Raw genomic sequence first — 27,238 nt, forward strand, 5'->3', positions numbered from 1 at the left:
CCCCTGCAAAAAAAAAAAAAAGTCCAGCAAGTTATATTGAAATTTTAATTGGGCCCCCCCAATTATTTACATCCGGCCCCCCCTCCCTTTTCTGTTCATTTCACTCCCAGACCCAAGCAGCTTTAGTTTCAATTGTAGGCTACTTTTATCTTCTAATAAAACAAAACATGGCCCCCTTATATTTAAATACCCAAAGGCACTACTCAACAAATTAACATTTTATCACCCATTCTCAATCTCAAAATTAGAACCCTTTCTTTTGCTATTTTTTTAAAGAGTTGCTACATCTACAAAATTTTTACAGTATTTTTACAAATCATAAGTGGTTAGTTATTATTGGTTCAAATTTGAATCTAACACTAAGATTACTTTTTTGCTCCAACAATAACAATCAATAACAACCTGCCACTTAGAATTTGTTGTAAAAATGTTATAAAAATATTGTAGACATATCATTTCTCTTCTTTTTATTCTCTTCTTGTCTTCTGTGTACACGCCACCGCCCACTCCACTAATACCAGCAGCCCCCAAACAAAACAAAACCTCAGCTTAGCCCTCCTTTCAAACTCAGTCCTCACGATCCAAAAAAAAAAAAAACTTGACCATTATTTTCTTTCTTCTTGCTTTCTTAAAATAAATCATTCAGAGGATAAGTTTTCAGTTTTCTTTTCTTTCTTCAGCACACCTTCATCTCTTTTTTTAGTGTTTTTTTTTTTTTTCTTCTTCTCAACTATATACGCTTACTTAAATATTTACATGCACTTTAATTTTTCATAGATTTTTAGAGAAATATATGATTGGAGGCATGGGGAGGTATGAATAACATCCATATAATTAATAATAGGAATGATGATAGGTTGACTATTTAAATTACAGTGGAAATTTTTTTTTTCTTAAGTACGAATAACATCCATATAATTAAGTAAAAATTTCTAATTAAGAGTTTATTTTTTAAGTTCTTTTCAGGTTAATTTTTGAGTTATATTCTTAAAACTTAAAGAATTATGAGCAAACGAAAAACAATTGATGCATTCTTTAAGAAAAAAGATGTTAGCAATTTAGAATTTAGGACACCTATGGTTGTAGAAACAAATGTGGTTATAGATATAAATGTTGATACTTCAATGCCTAATAAACACCCTTCCAAATATTCAAGAATTCAATCTGAAGAGATAGATTGTGATCCAGGATCACGTAAACAAATATGTGAATTTCCTATTAATAAATAAGATGAATCTGACGAGTTTATCTCAAAGGAGGTCCATATCAACCTAAAAATATAGACTGTCCATACAACAATGATAATTATCGTTGTCAAAAATTGGCCCCCCCATATAAAAAATCCTGGATACGCCCCTGAACACGTAGTAGTAAATAATAGCAAATAAAAAGAAAAACTGAATAATGTGTATTCTATTGTATTTAGTGATTTTTTTTTTCTAGGTAAACATGTAATATTCAATGAAAGCAGAGAATTAGAAACAAATTACAGGGGGAGGGATAGTCCCTTATCTATCTCAAGACCAAACAAAAGAACACATTTAACTATATCATGGTTAACAAAATTAACCTTCCTAAAAGTATGGCTTACAAACCACTAAGAGAAAGAGTTCAAAATTAATTTGGTTTCATCAATATATGTTAGGAATTTAACCTAATTATTCCTCAACTTGTGAGAAATGAAAAATAGAGGAAAAAATATGCGCAAAGAAAACTATCACATGACACAAGATATACGTGATTCGATAATGTGCCTATGTTCACAGAGTTGCAGCATGGAGAAAAAAATATAAAGGCGACAGTGAAGGATGGTTTTCAATACAATCATCAAACCTAATTTGTAGTGACCTATAAATACCCCAAAACTATAGGGTCAAATTGGGCAAACCTCCACTCCTTGGACTAAGTCTTAGAAAATGTCTCATTTAAAGTCGTAATGCTTCCAATTTGGGCAAGGTCAAATACCGAATCGAACACAAACCAAACTCCACATAGCCCAACAATATATTAGTTCAAAGTATTGTATTTAACAATTATGTTGTACAAACTGAAGGGCATGGATTGGGCTCGATATAATTAACTTTCATAGCAGAATTTCACAAAATCTATATCTAAATATATCTAAAAGTTGAAGCGTAGTGTTTAATGTTACTGCACTCTTGTTAAGTCACATTAGCGCCATATTATCAACCTATGTTCGATATTTTCTCTCTCCTTTTTAAATATTTTTGTCCTTGTTAATTTACCACTTTACAATTACACATTCTCCAACATTTAGTTACTTTTACCTTTTTATCTCCCCTCTACTTTATACCCTAACCTTACAACTTTTCTATCCCTTCATCTTCCTTTTATTTTGACTCTTCTTCTCCCATTTTTTTTACTATAAAAATTTGTTATTTTCTCTTCCATCAATCCATATTTTGCTCACACAAAAAGGTGAATACTCTCTCTCTCTCTCTCTCTCTATATATATATATATATATATATATTCTTTCTTTTAGTGGATATTTAATTCTTTAGATTGATGAATTTTTATGTTTAACTATTTTAGGTTAATATGATTTGGTTACTGTATTTCTTACTAAGTGTAAGATAGAGGGACTAAACTTGGACACAAACCTACTAAGAGGATTTTTTTTTTTTTTTTTTTTGGTATCATTAAATTATTGGCAAAACTAAAGGTTATAATTCATTGCAATACATTAACTTACTAGCTGATCGAGAATGATTATGACAATATTCGGAGTGTTTAAAAGTGATTCCCTTGTTGTTGATCTACCAAGAATGTATTATTCTTTTCATTTTCGAATGAGAAAATAAATAGATCTTGGATAAAATTGAAAACTCACCCAATAGGATTAGACTAATGCAACATTACCCAAACTCTTGATAAATATCTAATTTGTTCCCTAGGGACAAACCACATTTAATATTGTTTGAAATTTCTCATGCTCCTTCAAATCTTCTTCTACTTTTTTTTCATCCTTGATTGTTATTTATTAACTATTTATTATCTAGACATGACCTTGTGCTTATAATTGCCACAATACAATTACTATGAAATTTCATTGTGATTTGTGATAAAATTAGTTTTTGAGAAAAAGAGCTCGAACAAAGTTAGATGCAGTTTGTGTTTAAGGGATAATGTGGATACTTTTGAAAATTCTATGTTAGAGCAAAACCCCCATCCCCCCCCACCCCCCAAATTGCTATTTTAGATCCACTTGCCCAAAACCTGGTTTACCTCGATGGCTATTACTAAAGTTTTTTAGCAACCGTGAACAATAACTTCTTAAAGATAAGAATTATTTTAGTTGCGTTTGTATTTTGATATATATTATTTTATTCTCTCTCTCTTCCTAAATAAATTTAAAACCTCTCATCTCTCTCTTCAGTCTCTCACATTTCTCTAGGCCAACTCTCTCTCTCTCTTTCTCTCGAACGAAACCAAAATCTTGGTCTCTCTCTGGCATAGTAGGCGGCAGCTTCTAGGACCAAAGGTGAAAGCATGGTGGTGGTAACGATGATGGATCAACTAGGTTTTGCTTGCGATTGTAGGGTGTGTTTGAATTAGTGGTTCATGAATTTATGTTGGTGGGTTAGTTTTGAATAGGTGGCTGAATCAATGGTTTATGGGTTTAAATCGGTGGGTTAGGTTTGAATTAGTGGTTTATGGGTTTAAATAGGCGTGTTAGGTTTAAATTAGTGGTTAAATTGGTGGTGCTGGGCTTGGTTTTGGTGGTTGTTAGGCTTGTTCTAGTGATTTTTTGAGTTTCGGTTGCTGCTAGGGGTTTGTTTGAGTTTCAATTTTTGGGAGTTTTTGGTTTTGTTTGCAAGGGCGGGTAGTTTGTGTTTTGGGTTTAAGTTTTAGTTTGAATCGGTGGTTGTGGTGGTCGGTGGTGTGATTTGGGTTGGTCAATGGTTGTGGGCTTGCTTGTTGGTTTGGGTGTGGGTTAGTTGAGTGTTGTTGTGTTGTTTGGTTTGTTTCAGAGGAAGAGATAAAAACGGAGTGGAAGAGAGAGAAAGAGTTGGAGAGGATGAGAGAGAAATGATAAATAAGTGAACAGTGTTGAAAAATAAGAAATGAAATGTATGGTGGGTTGTAAAATGGTATGGTAAAATAGATAAAATAATTTTTTAATGTGTAAAATAGATATTGTTTCAGATACCCAGATGCGAATGCTCATAAGTGTCTAAAATTATCTCAAACTTAATGAGTGATTTTTTATTGGAAAATGTTTAAAAAACATTTTAGGGCAATAGTTTAGGAAGTATTTTTAGAAAATTTTTATAGTAAAAGAAAAAAGTAATTGATTTTTTAATAGTTTTTAATATTTATCATAAAAGTGATATTAAAACTTTTCTAAAATAGTCAATTAACAAATGCCTTATGATTACGGGCACTCGATAACTGGATCTTTTTTATTTTACCCACAAATCTTTTTGGGTCAAAGTCATAAACTCATACTGTAGAGATAAATGGTATAATCCAGACGTCCTTCCTAATAACAGGTAGGATATTTAGCCAAATAAATAAACAACAAATTAATCCTAATAAACAAGTAAGCTTTAATTGAAGCTACAAAACCAATTATGCAAACATAAAATCCAACCAAAATATCTGCAAGTGGTTCACGCAACTACTACTGGCAGTCGAATATCTACATTCAAATTTCGTCCTAAATTGATCGTAAAAAAAAGAAAAAAGAAAAAAGAAAATAATACCATAGTGAGGCAAACAAAGTTTCTCTTTAAACTACTTTTGAGAAACACTATAAACTTTTCATATATATTTATATTAATTGTGAATTTTGAAAATTTAAACGTTGGATTGCATGTTTTTATTATATCCTTCATATTTGCAAAATTTCAATAAGATCAAAGATTAATTGCTTTGCCATTAAACAAATGTTAAAATTTCAAGTTTTTGTGATCTAAAATTATGTATAAAAATTAGGTTTATTGATCTAATAGTAAATAACATCTGATTTGAATGAAATTTGATGTACATGTTAAAATCATAGAGAATATGAAACTGAACGATTAAATTTTCAAAATTCACAAAAAAAAAGAGATATACAAAAAGTTTGAAGAGTAGAGTTTCTCTCTAAACTAATTCGGAGAGAAACTTTTTTCCACCTTCTTCTCTTGCTTTTTCATCCAATCAACTTTTTAAAAAAGTTACAACAATTCTATAAATGTGGCCATTTATAATTTATTTATCTATATCTAGAAATATACCTAGAAATAACTTTTTTCCACCATCTTCTCTTGCTTTTTCATCCAATCAAACTTTTTTAAAAAGTTGCAACAATTCTATAAATGTGGCTATTTATAATTTATTTATCTATATCAAGAAATATTTAATAAGAATTCCAAGCTATAAAAAGTAAAAACAGAATCCCCCTCAAAAAAAAAAAAAATGCTATAAAAACGGAAGGAAAAAGAAAGGCATAGGCAGAGAAATTAGAACCCGATTCCTTTGGTTCCACCGGTAACAAGGGCTGTCATTCCTTGAAGAGACCACCTGCTTCTTCTGTTTCCAGTTTCTTCCCGGGCCATTTATCTCTCTCTCTCTCTCTTTATGCAATAACCAGTCTTTTTCCACTTCTCCGAAGTAGAATACCGATACCAATATATTAATAGACACTGATAAGGGAAAGCTATGGGGAGGAGTTTTTGATACTGAGAGAAACAAACAAACTGAGCATCAAGGTTGTCTCAGCTAGTGTCACATAGACTGTCATCTTGTAACCTCGCACTCAATTTGTCTTTCCTGTTTTGCACAAGACAATGGACTGATGGAGACATACACGGGCAGCGCAACCCAGGTTTTTTTTAATGTCCACACTTTTTTCCCAACTATCAGTGTGGGGACTAGGAATTTATATTTGGAGGATCATGTATAAATTTTTTTTTTTAATTTTAATTTTTATTTTTTTATTATGTGTATGAAATGTAAAAGTAAAATAGTAATATACAATATTTCATAATTGAGTATGTATAAACCAAAGTATATTTAATTAAAATTAAACAATCATGAATATATATATATATATATATATAGAATAAACAACAACTAAATACATGAATATATATATTGTCTATAATATATTGATTATTATAATAATAAATAATATATGTGGGGCCCGGCTCAAAAATAATGGGCCACTCCAAATCCAGGCCCCTCCGAGGAGCTTCCTTTCCGAGGAGAGGCCACACATGAAGCGTTACTCAATCCCAACAACGCCCAAGAAGCCTATCCGAGGAGAAACTCCTCCTCGGATACCACGAAGCCCAGACCAAGAGCCATCCCCAACCAATTCAGTTCACCCTCCAGACATATAAAATGAATAAAATCCAAAATATCCCTCAAAAAGCTACCACCACATTAATTGCGCCCCAACCAACCTCTTGGCCGCATTAATGAGGAAAAGACCCCTGAACAGTACCGCCTTGGCCTCTGCAACTCACAAAGGGAGTGGTGAGGGCGGCTGATGGGACAGGCGCTCAAGTGGATGCTTAGATGATCAACAGGTGTAAGGTTTAGATGAAAGAAGGAGAGCTATATAATGTAATACAGTCCCCCAAAGAAGGGGACGGAAAAAAAACTGTATGAAGACCTAAAGAGAAAAGGAATAGGAGACTTGAGAAATCGTCCCCGTGTCTTTTATCTTCTGCAACCACCTTATCCATGCATTCGACCGTACAGGCTCACTGAAGCCAAGTTCTTTCACCCATTCTCTACGAACATTCATTGTGGGTTGCGTCTTGGGTCAAAGCCTGATCATTAGAATTTGGGCCAAGAAAATCGTGCAACCACAATTGGCGCCGTCTGTGGGAAGAACTAGGGCATCAGCAGGCGCAACGGTCAAGCATGGCAGAACTAAATCCGCACCAGGGGAATCCTCACCAGGCCGACTCCCAACGGACACAACCCGTCGAGTCCCCGAGGCAGAATAACCCCGTCAACCCAGGCCACAGGGGAGATCGTGAGGGAAGTGTGCAAACTATCCGGACAAGCCAGAGTCACACTCAGATAAGAAGCCACGCTTCCCAGAGGCGAAAGAGTCACCAGGACATGCAGAGAGAGATAGATGATCTGAAGAGAAAGTTGCGACGAACCCAGCGAAAACGATCTCCTTCAGACTCAGACGGGTCCTCTAATGCGGAGGATGTGAGTTACCGACGGAGGTCAAGGACCCCCCCAAGTGAAACCTTTTCCTACGTAAAGGAACCGCGCCACGTGCGGAAGTATGAGAGCACATCCAGCAGGGGCTCGGGAAACGATGCCATGAAGAAGGCGTTGGACCAGGTCTCAAGATCCCCCTTCACGTATAGAATTGAAGGGGCTAAGCTGCCTCGACGGTTCAACCAGCCGACATTCACCATCTATAGCGGTCGAACGGACCCGGTAGAGCATGTGAGTCAGTTTAACCAAAAGATGGCGATCTACTCGAAAGATGAGGCCCTGATGTGTAAAATCTTCCCATCCAGCCTGGGATCAATGGCGATGAGGTGGTTCAATGGCCTAAAGGCAAATTCCGTAAGCTCATACAAGCAGCTCACTCGGGATTTCTGCACCCGCTTCATCACCAGCACCAGAGTCCCCAGGCCCCTCGGTTCACTACTGTCCTTGTCCATGCACGAGGGAGAGACTCTAAAAGCATACTCGGACAGATACTGGGAGGTGTACAACGACCTGGATGACAACCATGATGCGGTCGCTATCAACACGTTCAAGAGCGGGCTCCCCACCGACCATGGCTTGAGGAAATCCCTCACTGGTAAACCGGTTGCCAACATCGATCAGCTGAGGGATAAGATTAACAAGTACAAAAGAGTGGAGGAAGATCAACTGCAAGGGAGGGGTAAGGATAAAGTTATCCCCCCCAAAGCAAACGACTTCAGGTCGGAACGGCACAATCCTGGTCAGCCGAGGAGAGATTTTTCGCGACAGGCGGGCCAGAGCAACCCGCAGGTAGTGAATGCCATATTCAGGGAGCCAGTACAACAAGTGTTGGAGAAAGTACGGAATGAGCCCTACTTCAGGTGGCCAGGAAAGATGGCCGGAGACTCTTCCAGGCGTAACCGGAACCTGTACTGCCACTATCATCAGGATCATGGGCATACTACTGAGGACTGCAGGAATCTATGGAATCACCTAGATCAGTTGGTCCGAGAAGGAAAGCTACGCCACCTACTGCACCCGTCGAGTGGCCATCCCGGCTAAACAACACAAGAGCCCCGAAAGGACGCGTCCTTGGGACCCCCCACCGGGACGATACATGTCATCCTTGCTGCACCAGGAAGGACGGGGCCACCCACTCCCAGGGTGTTAGTTGTTGATCGGTTCCCCCCTGAGGGTAGGCAAGGAGAGCCCAAAAGGTCAAGAAAGGGAAGCTCTCTGGTACTGGGTTTCTCGGACGAAGATAAGAGAGGAACTATTCAACCCCACGATGATGCCTTGGTGGTCACGCTGAGGATCGGGGGCTTCGACGTGAAGAGGGTAATGGTGGATTCGGGAAGCGCGGTAGAGATAATGTACCCCGACCTATACAAGGGGCTGAACCTGAAGCCAGAAGATTTGGCCGCTTATGACTCCCCTCTTCTCAGTTTTGAGGGAAGGATGGTCACGCCAAAAGGGCAGATCCGACTGCCCGTACAGACTGGGGCGGAGATAGTGGAGGTAAATTTTATTGTGGTTGACGCTTATTCGCCTTACACTACGATAATGGCAAGGCCGTGGATCCATGCCCTGGAGGCCGTGACCTCCACACTTCACCAAAAAGTGAAATACCCCTCCCGAGGACAAGTGGAAGAGCTCCGAGGAGATCAAGCCGTGGCTAGGAAGTGTGGAGGTCACGGCCTCCAGGGCATGGATCCACGGCCTTGCCATTATCGTAGTGTAAGGCGAATAAGCGTCAACCACAATAAAATTTACCTCCACTATCTCCGCCCCAGTCTGTACGGGCAGTCGGATCTGCCCTTTTGGCGTGACCATCCTTCCCTCAAAACTGAGAAGAGGGGAGTCATAAGCGGCCAAATCTTCTGGCTTCAGGTTCAGCCCCTTGTATAGGTCGGGGTACATTATCTCTACCGTGCTTCCCGAATCCACCATCACCCTCTTCACGTCGAAGCCCCTGATCCTCAGCATGACCACCAAGGCATCGTCGTGGGGTTGAATAGTTCCTCTCTTATCTTCGTCCGAGAAACCCAGTACCAGAGAGCTTCCCTTTCTTGACCTTTTGGGCTCTCCTTGCCTACCCTCAGGGGGGAACCGATCAACAACTAACACCCTGGGAGTGGGTGGCCCCGTCCTTCCTGGTGCAGCAAGGATGACATGTATCGTCCCGGTGGGGGGTCCCAAGGACACGTCCTTTCGGGGCTCTTGTGTTGTTTGGCCGGGATGGCCACTTGATGGGTGCAGTAGGTGACGTAGCTTTCCTTCTCGGACCAACTGATCTAGGTGATTCCATAGATTCCTGCAGTCCTCAGTAGTATGCCCATGATCCTGATGATAGTGGCAGTACAGGTTCCGGTTACGCCTGGAAGAGTCTCCGGCCATCTTTCCTGGCCACCTGAAGTAGGGCTCATTCCGTACTTTCTCCAACACTTGTTGTACTGGCTCCCTGAATATGGCATTCACTACCTGCGGGTTGCTCTGGCCCGCCTGTCGCGAAAAATCTCTCCTCGGCTGACCAGGATTGTGCCGTTCCGACCTGAAGTCGTTTGCTTTGGGGGGGATAACTTTATCCTTACCCCTCCCTTGCAGTTGATCTTCCTCCACTCTTTTGTACTTGTTAATCCTATCCCTCAGCTGATCGATGTTGGCAACCGGTTTACCAGTGAGGGATTTCCTCAAGCCATGGTCGGTGGGGAGCCCGCTCTTGAACGTGCTGATAGCGACCGCATCATGGTTGTCATCCAGGTCGTTGTACACCTCCCAGTATCTGTCCGAGTATGCTTTCAGAGTCTCTCCCTCGTGCATGGACAAGGACAGTAGCGAACCGAGGGGCCTGGGGACTCTGGTGCTGGTGATGAAGCGGGTGCAGAAATCCCGAGTGAGCTGCTTGTATGAGCTTACGGAATTTGCCTTTAGGCCATTGAACCACCTCATCGCCATTGATCCCAGGCTGGATGGGAAGATTTTACACATCAGGGCCTCATCTTTCGAGTAGATCGCCATCTTTTGGTTAAACTGACTCACATGCTCTACCGGGTCCGTTCGACCGCTATAGATGGTGAATGTCGGCTGGTTGAACCGTCGAGGCAGCTTAGCCCCTTCAATTCTATACGTGAAGGGGGATCTTGAGACCTGGTCCAACGCCTTCTTCATGGCATCGTTTCCCGAGCCCCTGCTGGATGTGCTCTCATACTTCCGCACGTGGCGCGGTTCCTTTACGTAGGAAAAGGTTTCACTTGGGGGGGTCCTTGACCTCCGTCGGTAACTCACATCCTCCGCATTAGAGGACCCGTCTGAGTCTGAAGGAGATCGTTTTCGCTGGGTTCGTCGCAACTTTCTCTTCAGATCATCTATCTCTCTCTGCATGTCCTGGTGACTCTTTCGCCTCTGGGAAGCGTGGCTTCTTATCTGAGTGTGACTCTGGCTTGTCCGGATAGTTTGCACACTTCCCTCACGATCTCCCCTGTGGCCTGGGTTGACGGGGTTATTCTGCCTCGGGGACTCGACGGGTTGTGTCCGTTGGGAGTCGGCCTGGTGAGGATTCCCCTGGTGCGGATTTAGTTCTGCCATGCTTGACCGTTGCGCCTGCTGATGCCCTAGTTCTTCCCACAGACGGCGCCAATTGTGGTTGCACGATTTTCTTGGCCCAAATTCTAATGATCAGGCTTTGACCCAAGACGCAACCCACAATGAATGTTCGTAGAGAATGGGTGAAAGAACTTGGCTTCAGTGAGCCTGTACGGTCGAATGCATGGATAAGGTGGTTGCAGAAGATAAAAGACACGGGGACGATTTCTCAAGTCTCCTATTCCTTTTCTCTTTAGGTCTTCATACAGTTTTTTTTCCGTCCCCTTCTTTGGGGGACTGTATTACATTATATAGCTCTCCTTCTTTCATCTAAACCTTACACCTGTTGATCATCTAAGCATCCACTTGAGCGCCTGTCCCATCAGCCGCCCTCACCACTCCCTTTGTGAGTTGCAGAGGCCAAGGCGGTACTGTTCAGGGGTCTTTTCCTCATTAATGCGGCCAAGAGGTTGGTTGGGGCGCAATTAATGTGGTGGTAGCTTTTTGAGGGATATTTTGGATTTTATTCATTTTATATGTCTGGAGGGTGAACTGAATTGGTTGGGGATGGCTCTTGGTCTGGGCTTCGTGGTATCCGAGGAGGAGTTTCTCCTCGGATAGGCTTCTTGGGCGTTGTTGGGATTGAGTAACGCTTCATGTGTGGCCTCTCCTCGGAAAGGAAGCTCCTCGGAGGGGCCTGGATTTGGAGTGGCCCATTATTTTTGAGCCGGGCCCCACATATATTATTTATTATTATAATAATCAATATATTATAGACAATATATATATTCATGTATTTAGTTGTTGTTTATTCTATATATATATATATATATATATTCATGATTGTTTAATTTTAATTAAATATACTTTGGTTTATACATACTCAATTATGAAATATTGTATATTACTATTTTACTTTTACATTTCATACACATAATAAAAAAATAAAAATTAAAATTAAAAAAAAAAATTTATACATGATCCTCCAAATATAAATTCCTAGTCCCCACACTGATAGTTGGGAAAAAAGTGTGGACATTAAAAAAAACCTGGGTTGCGCTGCCCGTGTATGTCTCCATCAGTCCATTGTCTTGTGCAAAACAGGAAAGACAAATTGAGTGCGAGGTTACAAGATGACAGTCTATGTGACACTAGCTGAGACAACCTTGATGCTCAGTTTGTTTGTTTCTCTCAGTATCAAAAACTCCTCCCCATAGCTTTCCCTTATCAGTGTCTATTAATATATTGGTATCGGTATTCTACTTCGGAGAAGTGGAAAAAGACTGGTTATTGCATAAAGAGAGAGAGAGAGAGATAAATGGCCCGGGAAGAAACTGGAAACAGAAGAAGCAGGTGGTCTCTTCAAGGAATGACAGCCCTTGTTACCGGTGGAACCAAAGGAATCGGGTTCTAATTTCTCTGCCTATGCCTTTCTTTTTCCTTCCGTTTTTATAGCATTTTTTTTTTTTTTGAGGGGGATTCTGTTTTTACTTTTTATAGCTTGGAATTCTTATTAAATATTTCTTGATATAGATAAATAAATTATAAATAGCCACATTTATAGAATTGTTGCAACTTTTTAAAAAAGTTTGATTGGATGAAAAAGCAAGAGAAGATGGTGGAAAAAAGTTATTTCTAGGTATATTTCTAGATATAGATAAATAAATTATAAATGGCCACATTTATAGAATTGTTGTAACTTTTTTAAAAAGTTGATTGGATGAAAAAGCAAGAGAAGAAGGTGGAAAAAAGTTTCTCTCCGAATTAGTTTAGAGAGAAACTCTACTCTTCAAACTTTTTGTATATCTCTTTTTTTTTGTGAATTTTGAAAATTTAATCGTTCAGTTTCATATTCTCTATGATTTTAACATGTACATCAAATTTCATTCAAATCAGATGTTATTTACTATTAGATCAATAAACCTAATTTTTATACATAATTTTAGATCACAAAAACTTGAAATTTTAACATTTGTTTAATGGCAAAGCAATTAATCTTTGATCTTATTGAAATTTTGCAAATATGAAGGATATAATAAAAACATGCAATCCAACGTTTAAATTTTCAAAATTCACAATTAATATAAATATATATGAAAAGTTTATAGTGTTTCTCAAAAGTAGTTTAAAGAGAAACTTTGTTTGCCTCACTATGGTATTATTTTCTTTTTTCTTTTTTCTTTTTTTTACGATCAATTTAGGACGAAATTTGAATGTAGATATTCGACTGCCAGTAGTAGTTGCGTGAACCACTTGCAGATATTTTGGTTGGATTTTATGTTTGCATAATTGGTTTTGTAGCTTCAATTAAAGCTTACTTGTTTATTAGGATTAATTTGTTGTTTATTTATTTGGCTAAATATCCTACCTGTTATTAGGAAGGACGTCTGGATTATACCATTTATCTCTACAGTATGAGTTTATGACTTTGACCCAAAAAGATTTGTGGGTAAAATAAAAAAGATCCAGTTATCGAGTGCCCGTAATCATAAGGCATTTGTTAATTGACTATTTTAGAAAAGTTTTAATATCACTTTTATGATAAATATTAAAAACTATTAAAAAATCAATTACTTTTTTCTTTTACTATAAAAATTTTCTAAAAATACTTCCTAAACTATTGCCCTAAAATGTTTTTTAAACATTTTCCAATAAAAAATCACTCATTAAGTTTGAGATAATTTTAGACACTTATGAGCATTCGCATCTGGGTATCTGAAACAATATCTATTTTACACATTAAAAAATTATTTTATCTATTTTACCATACCATTTTACAACCCACCATACATTTCATTTCTTATTTTTCAACACTGTTCACTTATTTATCATTTCTCTCTCATCCTCTCCAACTCTTTCTCTCTCTTCCACTCCGTTTTTATCTCTTCCTCTGAAACAAACCAAACAACACAACAACACTCAACTAACCCACACCCAAACCAACAAGCAAGCCCACAACCATTGACCAACCCAAATCACACCACCGACCACCACAACCACCGATTCAAACTAAAACTTAAACCCAAAACACAAACTACCCGCCCTTGCAAACAAAACCAAAAACTCCCAAAAATTGAAACTCAAACAAACCCCTAGCAGCAACCGAAACTCAAAAAATCACTAGAACAAGCCTAACAACCACCAAAACCAAGCCCAGCACCACCAATTTAACCACTAATTTAAACCTAACACGCCTATTTAAACCCATAAACCACTAATTCAAACCTAACCCACCGATTTAAACCCATAAACCATTGATTCAGCCACCTATTCAAAACTAACCCACCAACATAAATTCATGAACCACTAATTCAAACACACCCTACAATCGCAAGCAAAACCTAGTTGATCCATCATCGTTACCACCACCATGCTTTCACCTTTGGTCCTAGAAGCTGCCGCCTACTATGCCAGAGAGAGACCAAGATTTTGGTTTCGTTCGAGAGAAAGAGAGAGAGAGAGTTGGCCTAGAGAAATGTGAGAGACTGAAGAGAGAGATGAGAGGTTTTAAATTTATTTAGGAAGAGAGAGAGAATAAAATAATATATATCAAAATACAAACGCAACTAAAATAATTCTTATCTTTAAGAAGTTATTGTTCACGGTTGCTAAAAAACTTTAGTAATAGCCATCGAGGTAAACCAGGTTTTGGGCAAGTGGATCTAAAATAGCAATTTGGGGGGTGGGGGGGGATGGGGGTTTTGCTCTAACATAGAATTTTCAAAAGTATCCACATTATCCCTTAAACACAAACTGCATCTAACTTTGTTCGAGCTCTTTTTCTCAAAAACTAATTTTATCACAAATCACAATGAAATTTCATAGTAATTGTATTGTGGCAATTATAAGCACAAGGTCATGTCTAGATAATAAATAGTTAATAAATAACAATCAAGGATGAAAAAAAAGTAGAAGAAGATTTGAAGGAGCATGAGAAATTTCAAACAATATTAAATGTGGTTTGTCCCTAGGGAACAAATTAGATATTTATCAAGAGTTTGGGTAATGTTGCATTAGTCTAATCCTATTGGGTGAGTTTTCAATTTTATCCAAGATCTATTTATTTTCTCATTCGAAAATGAAAAGAATAATACATTCTTGGTAGATCAACAACAAGGGAATCACTTTTAAACACTCCGAATATTGTCATAATCATTCTCGATCAGCTAGTAAGTTAATGTATTGCAATGAATTATAACCTTTAGTTTTGCCAATAATTTAATGATACCACAAAAAAAAAAAAAAAAAAAATCCTCTTAGTAAGGTTTGTGTCCAAGTTTAGTCCCTCTATCTTACACTTAGTAAGAAATACAGTAACCAAATCATATTAACCTAAAATAGTTAAACATAAAAATTCATCAATCTAAAGAATTAAATATCCACTAAAAGAAAGAATATATATATATATATATATATATAGAGAGAGAGAGAGAGAGAGAGAGAGAGAGAGAGAGAGAGAGAGAGTATTCACCTTTTTGTGTGAGCAAAATATGGATTGAGTGGAAGAGAAAATAACAAATTTTTATAGTAAAACAATGGAGAGAAGAAGTGTGAAAATAAAAGGAAGATGAAGGGATAGAAAAGTTGTAAGGTTAGGGTATAAAGTAGAGGGGAGATAAAAAGGTAAAAGTAACTAAATGTTGGAGGATGTGTAATTGTAAAATGGTAAATTAACAAGGACAAAAATATTTAAAAAGGAGAGAGAAAATTTCGAACATAAGTTGATGATATGGCATTGATGTGACTTAACAAGAGTGCAATAACATTAAACACTACGTTTCAGTTTTTAGATATATTTAGATATAGATTTTGTGAAATTCTGCTATGAAAGTTAATTATATCGAGCCCAATCCATGCCCTTCAGTTTGTACAACATAATTGTTAAATACAATACTTTGAACTAATATATTGTTGGGCTATGTGGAGTTTGGTTTGTGTTCAATTCGGTATTTGACCCTGCCCAAATTGGAAGCGTTACGACTTTAAATGAGACATTTTCTAAGACTTAGTCCAAGGAGTGGAGGTTTGCCCAATTTGACCCTATAGTTTTGGGGTATTTATAGGTCACTACAAATTAGGTTTGATGATTGTATTGAAAACCATCCTTCACTGTTGCCTTTATATTTTTTTCTCCTTGCTGCAACTCTGTGGACATAGGTACATTATCGAATCACGCATATCTTGTGTCATGTGATAGTTTTCTTTGCGCATATTTTTTCCTCTATTTTTCATTTCTCACAAGTTGAGGAATAATTAGGTTAAATTCCTAACATATATTCATGAAACCAAATTAATTTTGAACTCTTTCTCTTAGTGGTTTGTAAGCCATACTTTTAGGAAGGTTAATTTTGTTAACCATGATATAGTTAAATGTGTTCTTTTGTTTGGTCTTGAGATAGAGAAGGGACTATCCCTCCCCCTGTAATTTGTTTCTAATTCTCTGCTTTCATTGAATATTACATGTTTACCTAGAAAAAAAAAATCACTAAATACAATAGAATACACATTATTCAGTTTTTCTTTTTATTTGCTATTATTTACTACTACGTGTTGTGACTAGATATGCTGTTGTTGAGGAATTGGCAAGCCTGGGGGCGACTGTACATACATGCTCTCGAAATGAGGCCCAACTCAATGAATGTTTACATGAGTGGAAGATGAAGGGATTTCGAGTCACTGGTTCAATCTGTGATGCAGTGTCTCGAACCCAACGAGAGGAGCTAATGAGCACAGTCTCCTACATGTTTAATGGCAAACTCAACATCCTTGTAAGTACTTTATTTCCTCTACATCACTGCCTTTTGCGTGGCATTTGAAAGCATACTCCAAAGATGATGAATTGCAAATGATCATTTTACATTCTTTTCTACACTAAAATCTTCGATTTCATTTTTAGAAGATCAATCTTTGATGAACAATTTAAATGGCATTGGAATATTACTTGGCCAGAGCCGCTTCAATTGTGCTTTTGCAGTTGATACATTCAATTTATAGTTAATCTAATACGGTTTTAGATAAACAATGTGGGAACGTCCACATCAAAACCGACCTTGGAGTACACAGCTGAAGATTTCTCATTTCTCATATCTACCAATCTTGAATCTGCATATCACATGTGCCAACTTGCTTATCCTCTTCTGAAAGCTTCAGAAGCAGGAAGCATTGTTTTCATTTCTTCGGTTGCTGGTGTAGTAGCCACAAGTATTGGAGGATCTATATATAGTGCAGCTAAAGGAAATTTCTTTGTGCTATTTAACTTTTAATTGCAAGCTTATGGGTTATAAATTTTAGCTTTAGGACTGTACACCGAATAATGCGATCAGCTTCTGTCTGATATTTATTTGAAGGAGCGATCAATCAACTTGCAAAAAATTTGGCATGTGAGTGGGCAAAGGATAACATAAGGAGTAACTCTGTTGCGCCATGGTTTATCAAAACTCCCCTGGCTGAAACTGTAAGTGTGCTAGTGCTTGAAGATTGTTAAAATCTGGTCATTGTTGAATGTCTTAGGGAAGAACTTCATGAATCATGATAACCATGACAATTTATATTTTCTTTGCAGTATCTGAGCAATGAAAAGCTTTCGGAGGCTGTTAACTGTCAAACCCCTCTTGGACGTGCTGGAGAGCCAAAGGAGGTTTCTTCCTTGGTGGCATTCCTATGCCTACCTGCAGCTTCTTACATAACCGGTCAGACTGTTTGCGTTGACGGAGGGATAACTGTAAACGGCTTCAGCTTCCCATGAGCAGCAGAAAATGACGTTCAGACACTCCTTATTGGAATATGTTTTTGGTATTGCAAGGAAAAAAATAAATATATAGTTTACTAGTTCTGTCAGTAATTGGAAGGAAAAAAAAAATGATTGTAGCAAATGGGATGCACAAACCTCTCTCCTTGACATTTTCTAAAATTATTGTATATCTATCTAAAACGTTGTCTTGTATTCTTAAATTTATAAATAATGCATATATGTGTTGGAATATTTACGTGTCAATCGTTGGCAAAGTTCCAAATATTCTATATCACTTTTTGTGTACCATTCTATGTTCCATCAATCACTACTTACCAAGTGTATGATTGCTTTCCATTTTAAATTTCAGCAATTCTATATGGAAAGTAAAATGAACACATGGCAAGTAATGATTGGTGGAATATAGAATGGTACACAAAAAGTGGTACAGAAGATTTGGACTCGAGTTAGGGAGGGGTTGGGGTGCTATGGCCCCCCTCACTTTTCAACTATTCCATTTATAATATTAATAAAATGCGAAAAAGAAAAAATTTAAGTTTATGAAAATTAACTTACAGGCCCCCCTAGGATTTTGAGATTAGAAAAAATCCAGAAAACAAATCAAACTGAAACAAACCAATGAAATACAAAAATCTAGCCTATTCTTGGGCATATACTCCTTCAAAAATCAAAGGACCAAAAATCTATGACAAATTCCCAAATTTAACTCCATACGAAAAACCCAAATCAACAATATAAGGAAAAAAAAAATCCCTTTCAAATTATGATTCCTCAAGGATGAGGACTTATCCAAATACGAAAAAGAAAAAATATTTCTAATTGAAAAAAAAAAAAAAAAAAAAAATCCCTTACGGCCTTGCCATTGTCTCCATGCCACAATGTTTCGAAACTTTGCCTCCACAAGTCACTATGGTGGTGTGCAAGAAAAGTGGCAAGGTGTTCAATGTCCCTTTCGTAGATGGAGCGGGGACAAGGCAAGCCTAAAAAAAGGCTCACACAAACAATCTTGAAATAAGTACCAATAAAAAGAGTATTGTCAATGGTGTTAGACCTCGATGAGGTGTGAGGTTCCTATGGATGGGATGTGTGGAGTTTACACATGGTTCCCATAGATAATGTGCAAAAGATGGAAAAGCCCATAAGCACGGGAGAGCAAGGAAGGTTACCATGTTCACTTACCCATGGTTGAGTAAAGGGTTCTACTATGCGTGTGTTGGTGGCTTCCATAGTTATGCACGAAAGACTCCCATATTCGCCTCATCCATATTTAAGTAAACAGAACGTTATTGGTGATGGTAATGCATGACAAACGAAACAATGATGGAATTTAGCTAGCCCAATCTGAGATGATTTCTCGAATTTCACATACAAAATTTAGTTGGACTAGATGAATTATTAGGCCAATGCTAATCCTCTAATTGGATTGTGGTTTAAACTTAACATTTAACAAACAAAACAAGGACAGAATTACATAATCCCTTACCCCCCTCAAAAAATATTTAATAGTGACAAGTAACTTATATTTATTTTTTATCAAAATTAAAAATTCTAAGAGTTTCCCCCCCCCCCCAAAAAAAAAAAAAAAAGTCCTTTCAAGGCACTAAATGAACTTTAAAATAAAGAGTAATATCTCATTAAAAAAATATGATATGATTACTAATATATTATACCAATTTTATATAATCTCCACTCAAAATCGTAATTTTTGTGAAACTTAATAATACATTATAATTCTTTAGATGTCTGTATACAATTATATTTAAGACATGCAACTAAAGAAAATTCAATGTCAAAAAAAAAAAAAAAAAAAAAAAAAAAAAAAAAAAAAAAAAAAAACCTTAATTGGCATGAGTAGTAAAATGTTGTGTGAGTTTTAGGCATTGTTATATGTATTTAATATGCTTAATTTTCTAATTTTCTTTTGTAATCAAAATTTTACTTGTTCAATGTTATTTTGTTAATATTTGGAATAAGAAAAGAGTGCAAAATCCCATGAAACATCAATTGAGAATTTCCCGAAAACAAAAAACAAAAACAAAGATATCGAAGATCCTGTATATTAAAAGATTGATTGGAATAATACTTTTCTAGAAAATGATTCTTGATCTGTGTATTTCTTTGTTATTTATGGATCAAATAATTGTTATATATGATAGTGTAATGTATTCCACAAATTTGTAGGTATTGCTGGTAAATGAAATAAATTTTCGATGTACAAATTCAAATGTTTTAGAGGCTAAAAGTAATTATTTCATAACACGTGAATAAAGATAAAAATATGTTACAAATACCCAATACATGCCAATTTGAATTCAAAGTTTTATATTATAAATTCTTTAATTACTGAATAAGATAAAACTAATTCAGTTCAGATGAAAGCAAAAAACAAAAACTTAGTCCATATAATTTGATATCAACAATGAATTCTCAATTTTATATGGAATATGGTATAAAAAATCTAAGAAATCGAATCAAGAATTTCCCTGAAATATTGGTTTGGTCATCTTTTGCAAAGTATGAAAACTTTTATTAAACGTATATATACCTACGTGTATATGTCTATACATGCGTGTGAGAGTGAGATTTTGAAATTCATTCAATTGCATTTTAGGACCACAAGTCCACAAAAGAAGTTCTTGGTTTTGTCCTTGCTAATGAAGCGAAGCCCAAACCTGAAGGATATACAGACTTAGGGCCTATTTGGTTTAGTGTTTTTTTCTTTCAAAAATAACAATTACAAGGAGCTGAACTAAACTCACCTTAAGCACAATGTTAGAGGACCCTTGGAAATTCACAAAACCAAATGGAAGGAAAGCTTTGCGATTTATCCTCTTTTTTTTTTTCTCCCATTGTCAAGATAATTAGATCAGGAGGGTTACAAATTTACCTCTCACCCTCATCCAGTTCACATTGGACGGAATTTAAAATGCCACTTTTACAGGAGAACATATGGAAATGTCTCATTTAAAAATCATAAGGAGATTGATGTTTATTGTCAGTCACTCACTGCCACCCCTCCATCCACACAAATAATCTGCCCGGTTATGTAAGAGGATGCAGGTAGGCAAAGGAATGCCACAAGGGACGAAACTTTGGCTCTCCAGGGCGTCCAAGAGGGGTTCTTGCATTTACCGATTTCGAAAATTGCTAGTCATTGAGAGCCTGCAATAGTAACGAGAAGTCACATAAAGGACTTATTTCATATCATGTAAATGAATACAGAATTATTTTTAACTTAGTGAGCTGTCCAAGTCTAAGCAACATCCCAACTTCTTCAAAAAATGTTTTTGAGAATTAAAGCCTAGGAGTTCCATTTCTATTTCAGGTGTAAATGTCGTGCACCGTTGCGTGCACGCACACGCACGCCCACACGTTTCTGTTATCTTTTAACTCTACATATGACTCACATGTGGCCCAAATAAATAGAACATGATAAAAATTAACTGCACACAGAACAGTGAAAAACACATTCATTGAATGCACAAGCATGGTGAAAGGGTGCTACAGCCTTACAGCTTCAACCAAGGGGGTTCTGATAAACCAAGGTGCTACACAATTACTCCTAATATTGTCTTTGGCCCACTCCCATGCCAAATCTTTAGTTGGTTTATTGCTCCTGCATAGAGAGAAAAAAAGAGACTAGGGTCAGAATTTAAAAGTTTACAAATCCATAAGGTTTGAATAATATGCGCATTATTTTAACAGATCAAATCGAAAAATAAAAATTTAAATTACATAAGTATATTACCTTTACTTGCACCATAAATAGATCCAACATTTAGAGCCACCACACCAGCAATAGAAGAAATACAAACAATGCTTCCTACTACTGATGCTTTCAAAAGAGGATGTGCCAGCTGGCATAAATGGTAAGCAGATTCAAGATTGGTAGTCATAACAGTAGAGAATTCTTCAGCTGTGTAATCTACAGTCGTTTTCCAGATGTTTGTCCCCACATTGTTTATCTAGGATAAAAAATTTAGTAAGAACAGGATTTTAAAGGTTCACAAGAAGGAAAGCCATTCCAAGAGTAGCTGTGAACATTTCTATAAGAAACATTGGTATGAGAAACTCCTTTGGAGGATTCACAAATATGAAAATTTTCTAAATTTAATTTATGCAACTAGCTAAGCAAAAAACTATCCTGCTCCTGGGTTCAGGCTACCAAAATTAGGATGTAAAGAATGATTGAAGATATGCATTTGCAATTTGTTCATACCAAAACCGTGGATGGTCCTTTTTTCTTCTCAAACTAAAAACAATGATATTGATGGTATAGTAAATGCTTTTATTTTATTGGTAAGTTACGCACAATCCCAATGACTAAGTATTGAACCCATAACCTTACCCTCCACCTAGCACTTGCAAAGGGAGAATGAAAGTTCAAATAGTGTGTAAAACACCCTTGAACGTTTAGACCCCCAATTACAAAATAACCAATTCAAGCTTTATGTCAAACAACTAGTGTGCGGAAATTGAACAAAAGCTATAAAACAGAATTGGTAAACAATCTAAGCCAATTAAAATCACATCTACAGCAGAAAATAAATGGCAAAGATTAAGGGAAAAGAGATGCAAATACAAGGACAACACAACGATGTGTTATCGAATAGGAAACCGAAGCCCTCGGCGTAAAACCTCTCTGCCGCCCTCCAAGCGGTCAATAATCCACTAGAAAATGTAGTTAGGATACATGAACAGCAATAGACCCTCCAAGCCTAATCTACTCGATGTACCTAAGCCCTCCAAGCTTCTTGCTCCAACGAGGTTGCACCGAATCTTTTTCTTTTCTAGCTTACCGGATTCCGCTATAATCCATAGCATCTTCCAATGCTTCCCAAAGTTCCAAAAACACTCAACACTCTAAATGGGTGTGGGTAGTGTTTGGATAGAAATCTCCTCTCAATAGGTATTACAATGAGAGAGGGAATGAGAAGAAACTACAAAGATTTCTCTCTAAGAATGAGTAGCTCTCTCTAATTGGGTGGGTGTTTTGAAGAAACCTATTTTAGGGTTTTTCTTTCTGAATAGCTACACATATTTTGTGGGAATGAGGGGTATTTATACTGATGTGAGAATGGAATGCGAAGAGTCAGTTTTTCCAAAACAGAGCTGGCTGGCGACTTAGCCTTACGACTTAATTAAGTCGCGAGTTCAAGCCGCAAGCTAACTGAATGGCCAGTCTAGATTTTTGTCCTGTAGTGCTCCAGTTGGCATGACTGTTCAGCTCCCCTGCATGCTCTGCACGTGTGCAACTTTTGGCGGCTTGCAAGCCGCGAGCCTCCTACGAGATTCAGCCGCGAGTCCCTGCTTCACTGCACAGTCTTGACCATTTTTTCACACTCTCTCACACACTACCCTTACATGATTCCCACCTAAATACAAGGTTTCTAAGTGCTGTATTACAAGCAAATTTGTCATGAAATAAAACCAACACATGGTTGATTAAATTCAACCTTACAGAGGAGCTACCAATTGAGCTAGAGCTCATTGGCGATGGCATAGTGGAGGCTGGTTAAACAATTATTTATAAATATGATGTTCAAAATACACAGCCATATACAAGCTACAAATTTGGGGAAGCCCAAAAAACATGACATGGAACAATTACCTTAGTAAATACATAAATGTCACACGCAGCGCACTAGGCTCCCACCTTTACGAGGTCTAAGGAGGTCAATGGTAGGTAACTTTACCCCCAATTTTAGCAAGAACATGACAGAGGAAACTACAATTCGATGCTAATTCACATTAGACTCTGCTATGTTCTAATGTGGCAAGTGATGATTTTGATGTCCTAACTATCTTTAAATTTTGTTATAGATAAGCTCAATTTTATTGTTTTTTTTTTTTGGTGGGTGAATATTGGGTTTTATTTCACCTAAAATGCTGCACAGTTCAAGCTAGAAAGCTACAGGAAAAAAGTTTCCAATCTTTCAGAAAGTAACTTCCTTATGATCCACAACTACATCTCTTCAACCAATTCCAAGAATTATCTACTCCCTAAACCTCATTTCCAATTAAAATCTTTGAAAATCGGTATAGATAAGCTCAATTTATTGGTTTTTTTTTTGGGGGCTGAATATTGGGTTTTTATTGTACATAAGAGGCTGCTAAGTCCAAGCTAGAAAGATACAGGAAAAGGATTTCTCATCTTTCAGAAAAGTAACTTCATTATGATCTGGGAATCCCTCCCTATAACCAGTAATTATCTACTCACTTTAAATTCCTCAAGTCTGGCAATTCGTTTGTTTCAAAAATGATTTGTTTTCTTGCGTTGTTGCAACTCTGAAAATGATCCAAATAACATTTTATGTCATTTACCTCGCACAGAAAATTATTATTATTTCATTTAGGCACAGTTGTGATGGAGGTGGTGGGGATGGCAGAAGAGGTGGTGCAACAATGAGGGTAGTGGCAGAGGTGTCAGCAGCGATAGTGTGATGGCAATGGTAGTGGTGATGCTAGTGTTGGTCCCACAAAGGAATGGAATAGGAGAGGGTACAATGGAATGGCAGAAAAATAAAAGACATTTAACAATATCTAGAACCTATTTTCTGTTGCAATCCCATTTGTGTCTATCACGGTTATCCAGAATGATTTCACTTAATGAATTCCATCGATAACCTCACTTCTATTCCAGTCCCACAACAGCAGTAATGATTCATTGTTACATTACAATCTTGTGATGCTAAAATTGCTATGTAGAATGCAATGAATTAAACTAAACACATCAAAAATAAATAAATAAATAAACTGAACTGAATTGAGACTTACAAGTATATTAAGTCTCCTGCTAAACACTGACGATACTATGTCCATCAGCTTGACTCGTTTACCATGACACATCACATCACAAACTAAACCTGTGACTTGGAAACCCTTTATCTCCCAATCATGTAAGCATGCATTGAGATAGGCTTCATTCCTTGAGCATGTATGTACTTTCGCACCTAGCCCTGCCAATTCCTCCACAACAGCATGCGTGAGACAATTACAAAACATTGCAATAAGCCTTTACTAGTTTTTATAACTCTGTAGCCACCGGCCCCATAGAGGCAGAGTCCTTCAAAAACAAACATCCATGAAGCAATTAACTAGAGAAAGGGAGTCAGAGAGAGAGAGAGAGAGAGAGAGACCCGATTCCTTGTGTTCAACCAGTAACAAGAGCAGTCATTCCCAGAAGTGACCATCTATCATCTCTGCACCTATTAATCTTTCCTTGATCTATTGATTTCAATGTACTTCCAGTAGCTCAAATGAGTTATAGAGTAATGATTACAATGTTTTCTCCCCCTCCATTGATTATACCAAAGAAATTCAACCCAGTGCAATTACTCAAAAAAAAAAAAAAAAAACAACAAGAAGTTAGATAAAAACAATAAATATAAAAGTTTTAGCATAAGCCAAAAAAAGGTCAGAAGGAGTTAGCTAGGTATATATTAATTTAAATTGTTGATGTACCTTCCCTCCAAGCATTTCAATTGATTGTTAACTTAGAAAGTGCATATATATAATCTTCTTTATAGTAATACAAACAAAATAAATAAATAAATAAAATTCTTCAACTAGCCGATCTGATGTTACAATTTCTTCTCTCTTGTGAGTTCGAATCACTTCGTAATTACAAAAATATTGTAGTAAAACAACTAGGAAAGGTCAAAGAGTAATATAGCAGCTAGAAGGACAAAAAAAAAACACCCTACTAAATATACAAAGAACAATAATTAGGAAGAAAAAAAAAAGTTCAATTGCAGCACTCCAAAAGACAATCAAGGGAATGCCAAGGTTATGTCATTTATAGTGGAGGTTAGACTAAATGGGGTCAAAGAATAGCAAGAGCAGATGAGGAATATGGCTAAGTTGCCACGTCTAATCATGTCTAGGTAGAAACCATTTACACACATCCCTCCGTCAACACAAACAATCTGCCCATTGAAGTAGGATGGTGCAGGTAAGCAAAGGAATGCCACAAGAGAAGAGACCTCCTTTGGATCTCCAAGACACTAAAGAGGAGTTCGAGAATACACCTCTTCTAGGTATTCTTTGTTGCTGAGCACCTACAACAAAAAAAGACTCAAGGTCAACTTTGATTGTTTTACTAAACTGAACTTGAGCCTTTAAAGTTCCAGACATCAATTAGTGCAAGTACTAATGTTTTAAACTTTGAACTTACTAAGGTGCAGATGCCGTGCATATGGTGACAGAGAAGCTTAAGTATTGAACATAATTTGAAAATGTGGAGACTAACGGTGCAATTTCTGTTTGGTAACCTAGAACTTTAACACAGTAGAGCCTAGGCAGCAAATCTAATAAGAAATGCTTCTTTTCAATTATATTTTACTCCCCTTAAATGATTGTAGTTTGGGGGGGGTGTTTGAGTCGGTGATGGCTGTGGGAGTGTGGGGGATAACTTCCATGGAGAAATTAAGGCAACGGCCCTTGCCAACATGGTGTTGCACACGATTAATGGTCACATAACAATCTAGAGTTACCTGCTCCACCATTGAGGTTCTGATGTACCAAGGTGCAACTGCATTACTTCTTATATTGTCTTTCGCCCACTCACAAGCCAAAGTTTTAGTAAGTTGATTAATTGCTCCTGGAATCACAAATATACAAAATTTCTTTATAAGCTTCTTGAGTTTAAAATTAATAGGAACTTGGATACATTCATCTTATAGGTAAATTACCTTTGGTAGCTCCCTGAACAGACATAGACTTCAGTGAAACAAAACCCGATACAGAGGAGGTGAATACAATGCTTCCCACTCCTGATGCTTTGAGAGGTGGATAAGCAAGTTGAGAAATATGGAAAACAAATTCAAAATTGGTTGCCATGAGAGTAGAAAATTCTGCAGCTGTGAAATCCACTACCGATTTCCGTATGTTTCTCCCGACAATATTTATCTACGGATCAAAAACAAGTCTGTCTTCCAGTTCAATAAACAGGAAAAGCAGTTCAAAACTTCAAATTATAACATGTTAAAACTCAAAACGGGAACATAAACAGATACAATACATAACATTTTGAATCCCAATAAGGGAAACACAAAATTCAATGTTTTTGTATGTAAAAAATGAGGAAATGAAGAAGCTTACGAGGATGTTGAGCTTCCTATCAAACAAAGTGGACACAGTGCTCATAAGCTCCTCTCTCTCACACGTAACAGACTGACCCAGTAACCCCAAAACCCAAATTATCCCGTTCACTCAGACACCCATCAAGCTCACTCTCATTCCGACAGCGCGTGTGCACTCTGGCTCCAAACCCCACCAATTCCTCCACAATAGCATGCCTAAAAGGTAGAAAAAACAAAACCCAATTCCCAGTTCACAATATAATTAATTTCTTGATTCTCACAAACCAAAGAGGAAAAGAAAATAAATTCCAAGGGCCAAAATGGCCAACTAACCCTAAAATTGTAAGTATATAGTTAGTAGGCTCCGTTTACAAACATTATAAATTTCTAGCATCTCGAGTTTCAAAGACTCGATTTTGGGACTATAAATCGAGTCTTTGAAGCTCGATGTACATGCTTGGACCAGTTCTGATGTGGCATTTTTTTGACGTGGATGTCCACCTGGAAATCGAGTCTCTAAGACTCGATTTCTGACCGCTATAAAGACCACTCAAACCAAACGAAAAACCCAGAGAAAAAATGAAAAAAAGAAAAGAAAACCAGAAACAGAAAGGGAGAGAAGATCGAGATCGGAGACCCAGGCGCGCG

At 37.2% G+C, this 27,238-nt stretch overlaps 1 protein-coding gene and 1 pseudogene across 1 annotated transcript; one reads left to right on the forward strand and one right to left on the reverse strand.

The window, feature by feature from the left end:
• The first annotated feature begins 11,950 nt into the window (after nucleotides 1-11,950).
• LOC115985972 (tropinone reductase homolog At2g29150-like) lies at nucleotides 11,951-17,686 on the forward strand. The gene is made up of 5 exons (XM_031108856.1): nucleotides 11,951-12,163; nucleotides 16,317-16,524; nucleotides 16,771-16,987; nucleotides 17,101-17,210; nucleotides 17,319-17,686. Exons 1-5 carry the CDS (start codon nucleotides 12,075-12,077, stop codon nucleotides 17,499-17,501), a joined length of 807 nt encoding a protein of 268 aa, XP_030964716.1. The 5' UTR covers nucleotides 11,951-12,074; the 3' UTR covers nucleotides 17,502-17,686.
• A 2,393-nt stretch (nucleotides 17,687-20,079) lies between these two features.
• Nucleotides 20,080-26,841, reverse strand: LOC115985962 (annotated as a pseudogene).
• Between the last annotated feature and the right edge of the window lie 397 nt (nucleotides 26,842-27,238).

The sequence above is a fragment of the Quercus lobata genome, chromosome 1, assembly GCF_001633185.2.
Source record: "Quercus lobata isolate SW786 chromosome 1, ValleyOak3.0 Primary Assembly, whole genome shotgun sequence".
Taxonomy (NCBI): domain Eukaryota; kingdom Viridiplantae; phylum Streptophyta; class Magnoliopsida; order Fagales; family Fagaceae; genus Quercus; species Quercus lobata.